The sequence below is a fragment of the Cnephaeus nilssonii genome, assembly GCF_951640355.1.
Source record: "Cnephaeus nilssonii genome assembly, chromosome: 1".
Classification (NCBI taxonomy): Eukaryota; Metazoa; Chordata; class Mammalia; order Chiroptera; family Vespertilionidae; genus Cnephaeus; species Cnephaeus nilssonii.
This window is the reverse complement of record NC_137072.1, coordinates 115,683,060-115,698,929: the sequence shown is the minus strand read 5'-3', so window position 1 is coordinate 115,698,929 and position 15,870 is coordinate 115,683,060. Positions and strand designations below refer to the sequence as shown.

The following is a 15,870-nucleotide window of genomic DNA, read 5'->3' as shown; positions in this document are numbered from 1 at the left end:
GGAGAACGCCACCACCCACCACGCACAGCACATCCTCAGTGAGTCCACGGGTTCTGAGACTTGGAGGGACACCACATACAATGAAGCCAATTTTACCTTAGGCCAATGGGTACAAATGAGAGGTAAAATGAACAGCGTCTCAACATTGTAACAAAACACCGGAGGCCCTGCCATCGGATTTACACTAGGAATTAGAGTGGTTGGCCATCCACGCGTCTGGGTTTGGCTAAGTGCAGCCTGGGGACACGTACAGCGTAGACGATCCAGGCAGCGCTCGGTCTACTGGCGGCCCTCCGCAGCCCGGCCTGCTCCGTGGACACGCCTTTCCCGGTGCCTTTACTTCAGGGAGCGAGGGCTGGCATGAGGGTTTCCTGCTTAACAGAAGAAGTCGGAGTCTGAAGAAGCTGGTTGGACAGAAGTGCCAGCTAACACGTGTCTGCTGTCCCCCACCCTGCGTCTGAAAGCTGGCCCGGAAGGCGGCCTCAGGCTTTGGAGCAGGTGCTAAGAAGCAGTCAGGGACACGCTGTTGTTCTCAACTTGTTTAATTAAAGTAAAGGGCAGTAAAAACGGTCAGGTCGGCTTTAACACATTCTTGGAACGCTGCATCCAGAGAGGATTCCGAATAGCTGAGTTACAGAACTGGACTCAAAGGTTGGAGTTTAAATTTTGAAGACCTAATTCTTGGGATTGTGGTAACTAACTTATGAAATTAAATACAGACGTGTAAAGGCTCTGCGCTCACAGCAGGGGTGAAGACTGGCAATGGGAGTGGACGGGATAAAGGCAACCAATCCGAAATCACTTTCCCCTTGTAACCAAGGTAACACTTTAACATAAATTATACATTCATCGTGTTTTAAAACAGCCACGCCTAAATAAGTTCTTCACGCCATCAAGAGATAAACGCCCTCAAACCTCCAGCACCACATGTTCACTTGGCAGCTCTCGACTGGCCACAGCTACTGGGGCGCCTGCTTCTCCAGCTTAATGAGGCCTGGCAGCCCCTGTATGGAAGAATATGACTACATGTGAAACCTCACCAGGCGAGGCATCTGACAGGAAACCCAGGCATGATGACACCAGGCCAGCTAAAGCCAGCGGTTCTCAGAGGTTCGCTTGCACCCAGGCTGCCTGGAGGCTGGTACGAAGGCCTCCAGGGGCCCCAGACTGGGGGCTGAGGCTGCTGGGTCCAGGAACCCTGGGCAGGGCCCCTGGCTGAGAAGCTGTAAGGCAGCACTGCCTCCCTCGCTGCCAGTGGTGGCCACACTAGCTCCATGGGGGCAGTTACCAGCAGGGCAGTGCAGGTGCCCTCACCGTAACACCCCACTCTCACTTGTCAACGAGAAGTCCTGGCTTAGTCGGCAAGGAGCGCCTTGGCCGCAGGCCTTGGCTTTACTACAGCCATACACAACACACTGAGCTGTTCCAGTTAATGCTGAGAAACGTCACCCTAGGGGACTGAAAGATGGAAAAAGACAGGGAAAGGCACCATAATTAGGTCATCTTGGAAACGATAAGGGACTTTTTCTCTTTCAAACTTCACTTTAACATAACGTCAAGCCCAAACATTCTGAGAGGCCACGTCTCTCCATAACTGCGGCCAGAAGCAGGCCAGGTGCCGGAAGGCGGCTGGGTCTGCGGTCACCACTGGCCCTGAGCAGGGTCTTGGACGTGAGCACCCTGAGCAGCCTGGAAGACAAATGGCCACCCAAGTGCCGAAGGAAGGTACCGTGGAAGAGGCCCCTGAAAAAGCCTCTGCAGCGGCTGGGCGGAGCCATGTGGAGGCTGGTTCAGGGCAGTGACTCAGCAGCAACACAAGGGCCTTGGGACCAGCGGCCACGTGGGCCGCCCATCTCGCCTGGCTGGCCTCCAGGGGGCAAGGCCACCTGAAGGTCAGGTGCTTCACCAGGCGAGTCTGGTCAGGGTTTCAGTGAAAAGGTACTTGCAACTGTGACGAAAACCTTTGAAAACACCAAACACAACTTAGCCATGAACTTCCTAAAACAAGGCTTTGCAAGGAAAATGCACGCAGGTCCAAAGAGCAGCCAGCAGCTGCCCCCAGGAAGGGGCCGTCCTGGCCACGGCCCTGGTCTTGGCTGCCATGCTTCCCAGCCACCCTCTACGCGAGGGGGCGCTGCCCAGAGTGCGCAAAACGGGCAGTTTCGGGGCCTGGGAACGGCCGCTGCCACTAGCCAAGGGGAAGCTCATTTGGTCTCTGTTCACCACCGGCCTCCTCCTCACGGTCCGAGGAAGCCGGACCCTGCCCTCTGGCCTCACGGCCCACCTGCCCGGCGCCATCTAAAGTGCCCCGTGCCGCAGCCCGTGTCGCCAGGCAAGGCTGGCAGCTGGCGGCCAGCACAGGTGTGCCCCCGGGGAAGGGGCTCACCGGACGCTCCCATCCCATCAGTCTCCACACTGAGCACACAGGCGCATCGCCATCCTAACGCACTGCTCTCAGGACCAAGGTACCCGATACCGGCATCAGCCCCCTCCTGCCTGGTCTAAGGTGGTCACTACTGCTTCCTTCAGGGGACCACGAGAGAACTCACACCCTAACAAAAGGAACTCAATTTGCTGAAAAACAACAACGGGGAAAAAAGCGGTTGCTGTCCCCCTCCCCCCTCACCCCAGTCATTTTGGCTCACAAGCGACTTCAGCTCCTCCAGCCTCAGCGGCCCCGCTTCAGGAAGCGTCCCTGGATATCCACCCACTCTCCGTGAGGAAGTTTAAAATCCGTTTCTTGAGGACTTTGTCCAAGTAGCTGGGCAGGCGGCTTTTGGAGGGGATGCCCTGGCGCTTCTGCAGGTGGTCTTTGATGATGATGGTCTTGGCGGTCACGTAGCGCGCAGGGCTCAGGTTCAGGGAGCTGCAGAGCGCCTTCTCGCGGTCCGACAGGAGCTCGAAGCCCGGCAGGTTCTCGATGGCGGCGAACTCGCCGTCCTTGGCGTCCTCCCGCCCGCGCTTGGCGCCCGCCGAGCTCCGGTTCTCCTTGCGCTTCTCCCGCTTGTGCCGCGCCGCCTCGTACTCGGCCGACTCCTCCATCTTGGTGATGCCGTTGCGCCGGTACCGCTGCAGCTCCCGGATCTTGGCGCGCAGCATCTTCTCCTTGTGCATGTTCTCGAACAGGTCGTCGAACTCCTTGCAGGACATGAACTGGTAGAGCGGCCGCAGCTTCAGCCGCAGCTCCCGCTCCTCCTTGGTGATCTTGCGCTTGGCCGCCTTCTCCCGCTCCTTCTTGTCCTTGCCCAGGAAGGCCGGCACCAGGTTGTAGTCGCGGGCGATGTTCTTGCGCCGCTGCCTCTCCCTGAGCTTCCGCACGTACATGTCCACGTGCGCGCGCTTGAGCTCGATCTCCACGTCGTCGTCGTCGTAGTTGACCGAGAGCCCGCTGATGAGCGTCTCGGCGTCCTGGTCGTACTCGATCTCGTAGTCGTCGCGCAGCGGCATGTAGCCCAGCTGCTGCTGCTCGGCCACCGAGATGTCTAGGGGAGGCAAGGGGGTGGTGAGGCTGGGAGAGAGGGGGCCTCCACTGGGGCAGGTGTGGTCGGTCACCCGGTTGGGGATGGTGTCAGGGATGCAGGCCTTCCCCAGGTTGCCGTGGATGTACATGCTTACGTAATGCTCCATCACTTCCTGGGGAGTCCGGGAAGCTCCTACGTGAGCAGCCATGTCTTCCTACAACGACAAAGGTCAGAGTCATTTCCAAAGCCAGAGGGTCAGACTCAGGGTTCCCGCAAATCCCCTCAGCATTTCCCCCAAGGCGGCCTGGACGACTCCTGTCCCATCACTACCCCTCCCAAAGCAGCCCGCCGCCTTCTCCTGGACAGTGAATCCAGAGATGTGGGCTCTTGCCCGGGCTCAGCAGGAACCGGCGCCTGGCAGAGCCGAGACCTGAGCCCTCCTCTGAGATCCGAACTGGCCTCCTGCTTCCGGAAAGAGGACGAGCAGGGCCCACCTGGGGCTGGCATTTTGCCCCGTTAACCCTGCATCTGGGGGTGGGAGGTTGTCTGTCTGCGAATGGACACACCTGGGTGCCCTGCCTCCTCCCAGTCTGACCTCTTCGTTCCCAGACTAGAGTACAGAGTGGTCCAGAGTTCATGGCCCAGGCCCCCTGATGACACGAGGGACCCCATTCTGCGTGCTGCCTGCCTCTGGGCACAGAAGGGGCCCAGCCTCTGGCTGGCACGCCCCTGGCTGGGAAGGGCCACCCTCTCCCTTCCTAGGTGGTGGGGTGGGTGACAGGTAAGCGCCTCTAAAGGGGCGGGTTTCAGTGCCCACAGCTCCACACTCGGTGGCGCTCTGAGAGTCTGCCGGGGCTGCAGGCAGCCCTCTGCGAGGTACCAGGCACCTCAGGGTTATTAATGGGAGGAAATTGTACAACTCCCTCAATCTTCCTTCTGCCAAGAGACCTCTTCCTTAAACTCAACCGCTAAAGCCACTTCAGAAAGCAACTGCCCAACATGCGCACTCATCCCCCAGCAGCCACTCCGCGCCCGCCGCAGCCTCCATCACCCTCCACCTGCTCTCGTGACACACGCTGCCTTCCGCCCAGCAACGCTCACCCCCGCAACATTGGGGTGGTTTCTGTACCCCCAACAGCCAAAATGGAACCCAAGTAACCAGCCAGTCCATGTGGCTGGGCTGATGACAAGGTGGGCATGGTAAAGAGGGAAGTATTTGTGGTGCGGAGACCAGACCCTACATCTGAGGCCCAAGTCAGGGCCCACCCACCCTGCAGGCACTCCTCCGCCCGGCGCTGTGGGGCTGAGGGCGGGGCGTGTGACACAGGAACAAAGAAGGCAATGCTGGGACCTACCGCGAGAAAAGGGGAGATCAGAGCTAGAACTCGGTCCTGGTCTTATGGGGATGAGTGGTTTTCTTCTTTAAAAGTCACCGTGAGCCTCAAATCTGTTCGTTATATTTTCCCAGGAAGCATTTGGTCCAAAAAGAAAAACCAAAACCAAACCACAGCGGGATATCCCCAGCTTCTACTGCCACTCTGTGACCCAGGCTGGCCACGTCCCACCTCTGACTGCCCAGCATGGGTGGTGGCTACAGGCATGGTCGAGCCTAGCCCATCAGCTTCTCCTAGGCCACAGCCACTACAGACCAAGGATATAGTTTCCAGGGGCCTCCCGGGCAAGGACGCTGGGTGCCCGCTTATGGGAGGCTCGGAGGGGCTAGGCTGCGAACCCACATTGCATGTCAGGAATTCAGGCCCGGGCCTCGCCCCCCACGGGCCCAGTGAGACCTGCAATGCAGCGCCAGCTGCCCCCCCCCCCCCCCGCCCCCCGAGTCTGCCGCTCGCCCTGAACCTCAGCATCAGCAATCTGCCTCGAGAGTTGCCAGCAGCTCAGAGCACCACATCTGGGTAAAACTGAAACCCGGAAAGAACAGAAGGCTTCTGACTACTCAGGGTACCTGACCGAACCGAAATCATGGTTCATGTTTCCATTTATTTCCATCAACTTCGACACTCTGGGAGCAGAGCGCAGGCAGCAAGGCAGCTCAGGGCAGGGGATGTGCGGGCCGCGTGGGGCACCCCGTCCCCTCCAGAGCTCCCCAGTGTGTCTCCTGGGCCGGGTAGCAGGAGGGCCAGCCGTGGGCACAGCGCTGACACTCGGCTGTCTTTAGCTCACAGAGGGGACCTTGCTCTCGGAGGCTCCCTATGAAGCCACAAATCAGAGGGACAGGAGCCAGGCGCTCCCATCAGTACAGCCTCAGCCACTGCCCAGGACAACTAAGCCTCACTAGGAGCCAGGGCTCAGCGACTTCTGAATGACAAGCGCCCCTCCGGCACCACGCCACTGAATGACCAGGCGGGAAAACACACGGCCCTAATCTTCAAGACCTGTGGGCTGGAGAGAGGGTCCGAATGGGCCAGTCCGACGACAGCACAGCCCTGGTTCTGAGGGTCCAGGGCAGTGCAGCTGCACCGGAGGAAGGCGGTGTCTGACGTGACTAAATGAGCACCAGCTTCCGCCGGGCAGTCCCAAGGCTTTCTCCAATCTTCTTCCCGTGTCAGTGGTCACACAGCACTGCCTGCCTCCCGCGAGTGAGAGACGTGTCCTGTCACCGCATTACGGCAACACTCAGGACAGCCGCAGACCCCTGGGGGGCGCTTCTCTCCCTCACGTGTGCCAAGGCCCAAGTGTTTGCCTGATCTGGATGGATGGGTGGGTGGGTGGGTGGGTGGATGGATGGATGGATGGATGGATGGGTGGATGGGTGGATGGGTGGGTGGGTGGATGGATGGATGGATGGATGGGTGGGTGGGTGGGTGGGTGGGTGGGTGGGTGGGTGGATGGATGGATGGATGGGTGGGTGGGTGGATGGGTGGATGGATGGGTGGGTGGATGGGTGGGTGGATGGGTGGATGGGGAGGCAGAAGCAACAGAACTTTACTTGGGGGAATGAGATTTGGTGAGAAAGTTCAACTCAAGTACAACTAAAGCAGAAAACACACTGTCAGGAAGTGGGGATCCCCCTCCTCCCCCCGCAGCATGCAGTGACAGCGGGTACGCAGCCCAAAGCCTATGGAAACCAGGTTCCGGGTTTGTTTTTTCCTTCATGTTCTCTTAAGAGAAAAAAAGACTCCCACCTTCGGAAAAAGATAGAGTCAGGTATGCTACTGCTTCCAAGTCCACTGAGAAAGGGTACGGTGTCTCTAAGACACCGAGGCCCTGGACTCTGGCCAGGACGCTGCCTCCAGGAGAGGAAGTGAGAAGAGCTCGGGGGCCCGGCCTCCTCCTGCCTCCTCACGGCTCCCTCATGCAGGCCCCCAGCACCTGACCAGGAAAAGGATGAGAACAGTCCAGAGACATCGTCGTCAATGTGGGTCAGCGGCTCCCACCAGTGGGGCGGCTCAGGGTTCCCTCCTCCGGGTTCCGCCAGGGCCACCGCCACCTGGACACTCCCACACTGGACTCAACGGGCCAAACCTCTGAGGCTCCCATCAGCGACCATGGCCTCTCACACGGGCCGGCCACAATCTAGGGTGAAATGTGAAAACACAGGGAAGGCCAACGCAGACTTTCCTGAAAGCTAAACTTTGCCATTTAAAGGATGGCCCCTCATCCTTACTATCTGGGGTGTATTTAAGATCATCTTTCTTTTTGTGAAATGGTGATAGTTAATTGGCCTTTAAAATTTTTTTTAATATCCTCACTTGGCGAACCTAACATCAGCAATTTTCTTTCAACATGAATGGTCCACAAAATCTGACGGTCTGGGCAGTGCGCACCTGCCAGGGCCAGCCACGCTCCTCCTGCCGTCCAGGGGCCTTGCAGACCCGTCCCCGCCCCTCCCCTGCTGGAAATGCCTCTCTGGGTGCAAAGGCTCTGGGGCCAGCCTTTGGGGTTCCAGTCCTGGCTCCACCCCTTAGGAGCTGACAACTGGAACACAGTACTTAACCCCTCTGTGCCTCCGCCGCCTCCTCTGAATTACAGAGGTACTGCACGCCCTGCTTCCCAGGACAGTGAGGAGGGTAAATGCGGTCATGCCTGTGCAGCTGGCCAGTGCCCGCAGGCCTGCGTTCCCGCCGTGTCAGCTTCCTCCCCAGTTCACGGTCACTCCTCCCGGACGCCGTCAGTGGGCCCAGAGCTGGGCTCAGACCGGCTCAGGGACCTACCGGCTGTGAGAGCCTCTGCTCCTCCCCGGGGAAGCCAGCTCCTCTCAAAGGGCTGTCCCGACAGGATAAAAACCACATGACAGATCAGTTCCCGTGGGAGTGCATTCCAATGTCACCTCGCCGCCTCCTCCTCCTCCTCCGAGCAGTTCCCACCGGCAGGAGCAGCACAGCCACACACGTTGTAGGACAAAGACTAAATCTAGGCTGAGCGCCCCGAGGGCACCAGGCCGCTCAGTCCTCACACAGGCAGCCGCTCAGCACGCCCTCCCCCATCACTGCCCCCCATCACTGCTCCCCCATCAGTGCGGCAGCGCTGACGACACAGAGGAGGTCTGACCAAATGTGTCCTGGTGCGGGAACCAGCAGAGCGAGGCCCACGGGGCTGCTTCTGTCCAGACAAATGCGCCCACGCCCCTCCGTCCAGGCTCAGTCCGGTAAGGGCGCTGTGGCACCTACTTCTGCCCTGGACAGAGGATGCAGTTCAGCGTCCGCAAACGCAAAGCGGCATCTCCAGCTCCACAGCCATCCTGCCTGTGCAGGCGGTTCTGCCCCGAGCACTCTGAATGCGCAACCCCCACCCCCTCCACCCCTTCTCCCAGGGGGTCTGGACTGGGAAGCACAGGCTGAGGCAGCTTTAGCCCTCCTCCACCCCTGCTCTGCAGCCAGGCCTGGGGGGGGGGGGGAGCAGTGGGGGTTTCCTTTAAGTGGAAATGCATCCAGGGGTGGAAGCAACCAGAGGCCCACGGCACGGAGCTGTGGCTCCCGGGGCTCCAGGGCACCAGCACTGAGTGCGGGGGGAGGGGGGGGGAGCGGAGGCTGCACAGGGCAGGAGAGAACACTCTCCAAGGCACGCGGCGTGTCCTACAGGCTTGGGGACGGACCAGTCCAGCTCCGAGGGCGGAGTGAGGCAGGCACTGTCGCTCAGGACGTCCATGGTCCTGGGTCGCTGCGAGGCCATCAGACTGGGAGCCCTGGCGGGGGGGGGGGGGGGCACTGCCAAGATGACCCTCACCCCTTGGCTCATGTCCAGAGTGCTCGGGCATGGGTCTGCCGTCTCACAAGCTGGCCACACAGCCAGCGGGGCTCCGTCTTGCCTGACCTGTCGCTGGCCTGGACACCTCGCAGGCTCGCTGTGGGAGGAGACCCGGAGGGCCCTTCCAGAGCGGAGCTGTGACAGGTGCCACATCTCTCAGCCACGCCGCAGTCTCCTTTCCAGCTGACCGAGCATGGGCCAGGCCACGGTGCCTGCCCGCTGCGAGGGAGCTCGGAAAGGCGGCAGCCTCGCTGTGCACAACAGCACATGGGTCCTCAACAAACCCAACAGAACTGCCACAGGGCCCGCAACCCTCTCGGTGTTCCCCCGAAGAACCGAAAGCAGGACTCACAGCTAACTGTCCGCCGGGGGGGGGGGGGGGGGCCTCTTCCTGCCGAGGCCGTGGATATTTATAACGTCATTCCCGGGCCTACACAATTACCAACTTAAAACTCAGCCTGCTGTATTTGGCCAAACACTTAATTAACTCACCCCACTGCCTTGGCAGGGCCAGACCAAATGATTCCGAGGGCCTTCTTGATACAGCTCGCGGGCCGGACGTTCCCCACCCCCGCTGTGCGCCTACGTTCACGGAGCGTTATTCACAACAGCCCAAGCGGAAGCAACCCGAGTGTCCGCCAACGCGGGAACGGACCAGCAAAAGGGGTCCGTCCACACGGTCAATCCCCTTAGCCGGGAAGGAGAGTCGGGACCCACTGCACGTGGAGGAGCCGGGAGGGTGCGAGATGAGCCAGACACAAGACAACGCTGAGCGATGCCACATGTGTGAGGCCCGAGAATCACTCAGAGACAGAAAGCGGATGCGGTGCCAGGGCTGGGGCGGAGGGAGGAGCTGAATGGGGCGAGTCCCAGTGTGGGAAGACGGCAAGTTCAGGAGATGAGGTGGTGACGGTGCCTGACAATGTGAACGCACCGAACGCCACTGACCTGCGCACCTCACAAGGGTCACAATGGTGAATTCCATGTTTTGTATACTTTAGCACAAGAAAAACACACTTTTAAAAATAACAGAACTGGAGATGGGAGAGGGCATAGAAGGGATAACTGGTGATGAAAAAATAAAATAATTTAAAAACACATAAAAGTAAAAAGTGACTAAAATGTTTAAGGGGAGGCTGTCTTCCACATCAGTGGTCCCTGCAGTGGGTCCCTGAGCCAGCAGCAGCAGCCCCTGGGGCTGTGGGAATGCACATGCTCAGGCCCTGCCCAGACCGCTGCCCAGACAAGCCCTCCAGGGTGCTGTGCATCCCGCCCCGGCGCAGAGCCACTGCTCTGCACAACCCTTCCTGCCAACGGCTGCTTTCTCCATCCGGCTCTTCCCTCCGCCTCCAGCCCAACAGCAAGTCCTAAACCCACCGTCAGATGCTCGTGGACCGGGCCAGCGCAGAGGGCCCTCCCGCAGTGAAACGTGGTTCCAGGGACCAACGGTGTCAGAACTCCCCAAGGAGGGGATCTTCTACAATCACCACTTCCAGACCTCCCCAGAGATGCGACTCGGGAGGGCTGGGGGGATCCTCAGGTGATGTGCTGCGCACAGTCAGACTGGCTCCCATCCTTTCCTGCTACAGCCGCTTCCTCCTTTGTAAGCGAGGGACAGGGGGCCGTGGCTGGGAGCGAGCCGACGTCCCGGGCCCGCTCAGAGCTGGTTTCAGCTCACACGTGCACTTGGGGGAGCTCAGTGTGAATCAGCTTCAAACCTGTTCCGCCCGGTGGGCTGGTGCTCAGGACTTCCAAAATGTGACCCCCACTCCCTTACCTACCTGTCCCGGCCCTCAACACACCAACCAGACCCCCTTGTCCACACTCTCCCTCCCACCAAGGAGGCCCGAGTTCACGTGACCGCACAGCCGTACAAGGGCCACAGCTGCCTCACCTCTGCATGTCCGCCACCACGCACGGCCGGTGAGGGCTGCCTGCGTGAGCGGGGACAAGAGCAGAGCCGCACGCGCTCCGCATCTGCCCTCGCCCAGCCTCCGAACGTCACTGTCGTCTCCCGAAGTGAAAGGCTCTATTCACGCCCCGCGCGGCCTCCACAGCTAGCCGGACGGCACGGGCGCAGGTGCAAGCCCTGCCCCGTCTGCCGAGAACTTCACACTTAAAAAATGTCCTTTACGCCGTTTTGAAATTAAGCTGCAACTTCACCTTCAACGATTTTGTCTGGTTTTCTTACCAACAAGGACATGCTCCTGCATAACCTCAACATCACGAGCAAAAGGAGGAAACAAGATGCACCGAAACCTCTGTCCCAATGACGTTTCGCCCATCGCCCCAACAATCTCCTTCCCGGCACAGGCCCGGCCGCACCAGCCTTCTGCCCAGTGCTCGGCCCGCGACTGTCCTCTCCAGCGTGGGCTCCGCCTCCCGCACACACGTCCTCCTTCCCCTTCCCCTTCCCCTCGGCCTGCCCCTGCCCGGCCATCTCCCAGCCACACCGTTCTCACTCCCTCACACGCTGACAGCCCTGCTGGGAAGCCCTCATCTCACGTCCTGGTGATGAAACCTCCCACAGCCCCAGGAGGGCCCTGACTTCCCAGGGGGCTGCTCCCAGCCGCTCACCGCTGTGTGGACGCCCCTCCCTGCTCAGGCCAGTGCGCACCACACCTGCCTACCATGGGCCGCGCCGTCTACAAAAAACTCCACACTCTTTTCAAATTCAAACTCTAGCTTCGAAGCTGGCTTGACCGCCCCCTGCAGTCGCTGACCACCACCTGCAGAGGACCCAGGCCACCCTCAACCCCTCCATTCTCCCCCACTCATCTCCCAGCCACCTGGGGTTCACGTCTATGCTCGTGTGCACCAGCACCTGGGTTTCCGGGAATCCGCACAGCACCCAGCCCTGAACAGCTGCGTGAGGCTCTCAAAACCCTCACTGTCCTCCTGCCAACCCTCCCCGGGCTCAATTCACAGGCCTCCTTCCCCTGCTCCCAGGCCTCTCGGCGGCCAGTCATCCAACGCGTACGCACAGTCAGAGCCTGGCCTCGCGGCATCCCTCAGCCTCACCTGTTCCTGGGACAGTGTGAGCAACTGGGCCAGACTTCAGCCACGGCCCTCCCCCACGGTCTCCTGAAATGGCCCCTCCCATGAACTCCACATAAAGCAGCGTAACCCCAGGGTCACAGGCCACGTGCCACCTGAGAAACCGGAATGAACAGCCTCACCTTCCTCTACATGACCTTTCTCCATGCTCCACATCAGCCCGAGCCCGGCTCCTGCACCCCAGACCTTCCCTGCTCACACAGGACCCGCCCGCTGAGCAGGGCAACTCGCTCCTCTGCAAAGCCCTTCCAGGCCACCACGCCTTCAGGCACACCACCGAGCTGCAGCCTGTGTGGCCCACGTCAGTGAATGCTCTCACACCGAGCAGTCAGGGCCCAGGCTTTGGAACCCACAGGCCTGCATCTACACCCTGGCTTTCCCACGTGAAGAGCCAGGACATCCTGGGCAAATATTAAAAACTAGTGACCCGGTGCACGGATTCATGCACGTTGAAAGGAAATTAATTAGAAGGTGGCCGGCAGGGCGGGACTGGGCAAGATGGGCCGGACACACCCTGGAGCCAACCTCCTGCCGTGGAGTCTGTGCTTCCTCCAGCAGGTGGGGTCCCTCGGCCTGGCCTGTGGGGATCGGGCTGAAACCGGCTCTCCGACATCCCCCGAGGGGGGACGAGTGCGAGAGGGCACTCTGCAAAGTTGCTGTCGTACAACGTGTGGAACTAAAGGCAAGTGTGCAATAAACCAGATTCGGGCCGACAGTGCCCCGGCAACAATATAACCCACAGAAAACTCCACACTCTTTTCAAATTCAAAATCTAGCTTCGAAGCTGGCTTGACCGCCCCCTGCAGTCGCCCTGACCACCACCTGCAGAGGACCCAGGCCACCCTCAACCCCTCCATTCTCCCCCACTCATCTCCCAGCCACCTGGGGTTCACGTCTATGCTCGTGTGCACCGGCACCTGGGTTTCCGGGAATCCGCACAGCACCCAGCCCTGAACAGCTGTGTGATTCCGGCCGAAGGTGGAATCACGTGGCCCCGCAAGGAATCAGGCTCCCTCCTCTCTGGTTTTGGGGTGCGTCACCCAAGAACCGCTGCTGTCAAGTCACTGCAGCTCGGCGAGGTCATAGCGACGGGTCGGACAGTAGGAGGGACATTTAGCCTATTAGCCTTTTACATGTACAGATGAGTCGCTGTTCTTCAACTACACACTAGGGAGCCACTCCAGGCTGCTGTGCAGAGCAGGGATGTGTATGGAGGAGCCTGGCCCAGAACTGCACGTGTGAACACAGCGCACCTGGAATACAGCACGTGTGCGTGTCTACTATCTCCTCGGGAGGGAGCCACATCCAAGAGCTGCACAGGAAGTGCCAAGGGTAGAGCAGGGAGCCCAGGGAAGCAGAGCCAGAGCCCCGTGCAGGCAAGGCTGGCATGCAGAGCTCCAGCCTCCTCCTAAACCCGCCAGGGAGGAGGCCCCTGGCCCCCAGGCCCCAGCACCCTCCTCCAGCTGTGTCTCTTCTAAGAGCTGACAGGGCTCTTAGAGGGAATCCGCGTTTTAATCAGCTCCCAGGTGACTTGTATGCACATTAAGTTTGAAAAGTACTGCTTTAGACAATGCCCCCTTTCAGCCCATGCTCCCTCCAGAACACTATAAATGTTTTAGGCCCTGGGCTTGGTTTTCGTGTATTTCCCACAATGCCGCACGGGAGGCAGTGCACACAGAGCAGCTAGGAGCAGACTCTGAAGTCAAATGATCCCATTCAAACCTGCTGCACGGGCTGCGGGCAGACCCCAGGAGGCACGCACAGTGCCTGCACTCAGCCAGGCCCGGGCCAGCCAGCTGCTTCAGCAGCTACTGTGAGCCGTGTGCTGTGGGGAGGGAATAGCTCTGAGGCGCTGACATATAAGATGACCAGTCACGAACCATAATTTGGGAGAAGAGACCTCTAAGCAGAAGAAATGAAAAGTGATCAAGGGGGTAGCAGCTCGGACCCCACAGCCTTGGGGGCTGTGGAGTGTAACCTAAGTAGGTCTGGAAGCCACTGGAGGGACGTGATGTGACATGTCTTCATGTGAAATCAAGCAGGGAGACCACACGGGAAGCTCCAGAAATGGTCAAGGCAAGAGAGAAGCATCAGCCTGGACTACGCAGCGGTGAGCAGCGGCTCGATGCCGGACTGTTTGGGACCTGGCGGAGGAGCTGAGGATGGCTCCAGGTCTGCAGCCCGTCGCTAAGTGAGGTGAGGAGAGAGCTGTCCCAGGCGTCCAGCAGAGAGCAGGTGAGGGCGGCGGCCGGTGGCGGCTGACACTGAAGGCCGGAATGTGGGGAAGAGCTCCTGTCTTGGGACGTGACTACAAGCCTTGAGGACAAGAGCAGAGCCTGCTTTCCCATCTCTCACTATCCCACAGGTGCTCAGGGGCATCCACTAACAGCATCTCAGGACAAGGTGATGGTGGTTTCTGGAGAGCTGTCCGTACAGGGTGTGGAAAAAAACGCAAGTGTGCAAAAAACCCGATGCTGGAGCTCAGGGAGAATGCAGAGCGGTGTCTCAGCAGTTGGGAGAAGAGGAAAGAATCCAGGGTGCGGAATGGGTATTGGTCCCCAAAGACCGGCTCACTTCACAGAAAAGAAACAGAAGCAGGACAGGTCTGCGGACGGGGAGAGGTGTGTCTGCCATGGGAAGCCCAGCAGGAGGGAAGAAGGGGCCCATCCTGTGGAAGGATCTGGAAAGGTTAAGGCCTGGGGGCGCCCTTACTTCTCCCAATGCCTGGAGGCACCACTTACCCTCGGCAGTTCTGGGAAAGCCAGAGCTTTCCTAACACAGAAGCACGCGTCCTCCTGCAGGGTGGACAGGGCTCGGGGAGACCCCTCCACAAGGGCGCTTCTCTCGCCAGAAGCCTGGCACACCAGCCTGCTGGCGCCACGGATCCAGGCCAGCCCTCGCCTTGTCCTGTCACCTAAGTCCTTAGCGAAACCTGAGCGAGAACCAACCCTGGGACAAACGCCTCCTAGGCCACGCTCCTTTGTTCAGCTCCTCCTGACCACTCCCCACACGCCGTCCTGGGTGCTGCGGGACCCAGGAGAACCAGGCCCCTGGCCAGGCGGGGGCACAGGGCACAGCATGCACAGAGAGGCACAAAGCCAGCAGGGCCATGAGGGCAACCTCGGCGCATCCCACAGGGTGAGCGAGGCCCCAGGGCGCGTGTGAAGCTGGTCTGGCCTTCAGCACCACCTTCTCCGGGCAAAGCCGGCTCCTGCCACGGCTCCCTCAGCGGGCGCCGCCGGTGCCCACCAGCTCCTCCTCAAGTCCGCGCCGGGCTGGCCCAGAGTCTGCACTCAGCAGCCACCTATGACGTTCCTAAAGGCCAGGAAAATGGCTCTGTCGCCAGAAAGCCACAGTCCAAACCCCCGTCCTGCTACTTCCTGGCTGTGTGACCTTGGGCAGGTTGCTTAACCTCTCTGCGCGTCGGTTTCCCGTGCGAACGTGGCCTGAGCGAGCAGGTGCACCTCCGTCTGCCTTCCCCGAGGAGGGGGCGACCCGGTCTCCCGCCCGGGGCGCGCAGGCCCGCCGCTCACCCAGTTTCCGAAGCCGAACTGCTCGATGGCATCCAGCAGCAGCTGCTCTTCGCGGCTGGTCCAGCCGCCCTCGGCCTCGGGCCCCCACAGCGTGAAGCGCCCGCCGTCCACCAGCTGGTAGCCGTGGTAGCGGCGGTGGTGGCCGATCTCGGCGCCGGCCGAGAAGCACTCGGGGCACAGCTCGATGTCCTGGCACTCGGTGCAGCGGAAGCGCAGCGGGCTCACCTCGGCCAGGCAGTACACGCAGTACTTCTTACCGAGCTCCGCCATCTTCCCCCGCCCGCCGCCCGCCGCCGCCGCCGCCGCCGCCGCCGCGCCCGCCGCCCTCGGCGCCGCCCGGGCCGCCGCCGCGCTCCAGCAACTGCCGCCCGCCGCCGCCGCGCCGCCCCGCCCAGGCGCCGCCGGAGCCGGCCAGCCGGGCCGCGTCCCGCCTCAGCACGCAGGCGCCCTCGGGCCCGGCCCGGCCGCCACCGCCGCCGTCGCCCCGCCGCATCGCGCAGGCGCCCCGCGCGCGCCACCGCGCGGGGGCTCGGCCCGCCGCTCTGCGCCTGCGCGCCCCTCGCGCGGGCCGCCCGCCCCGCCCAGCGCCTCCCGACGCCACGCCCCTGCCCGGGCGC

General features: G+C 60.9%; 1 protein-coding gene across 1 annotated transcript; it reads right to left on the bottom strand.

Annotated features, from left to right (window-relative positions):
• Nucleotides 1-4: 4 nt before the first annotated feature.
• On the bottom strand, nt 5-15,546 carry TADA2B (transcriptional adaptor 2B). The gene is made up of 2 exons (XM_079795713.1): nt 15,254-15,546; nt 5-3,675 (listed from the first exon to the last, which is right to left on the bottom strand). Exons 1-2 carry the CDS (start codon nt 15,521-15,523, stop codon nt 2,683-2,685), a joined length of 1,263 nt encoding a protein of 420 aa, XP_079651839.1. The 5' UTR covers nt 15,524-15,546; the 3' UTR covers nt 5-2,682.
• Between the last annotated feature and the right edge of the window lie 324 nt (nt 15,547-15,870).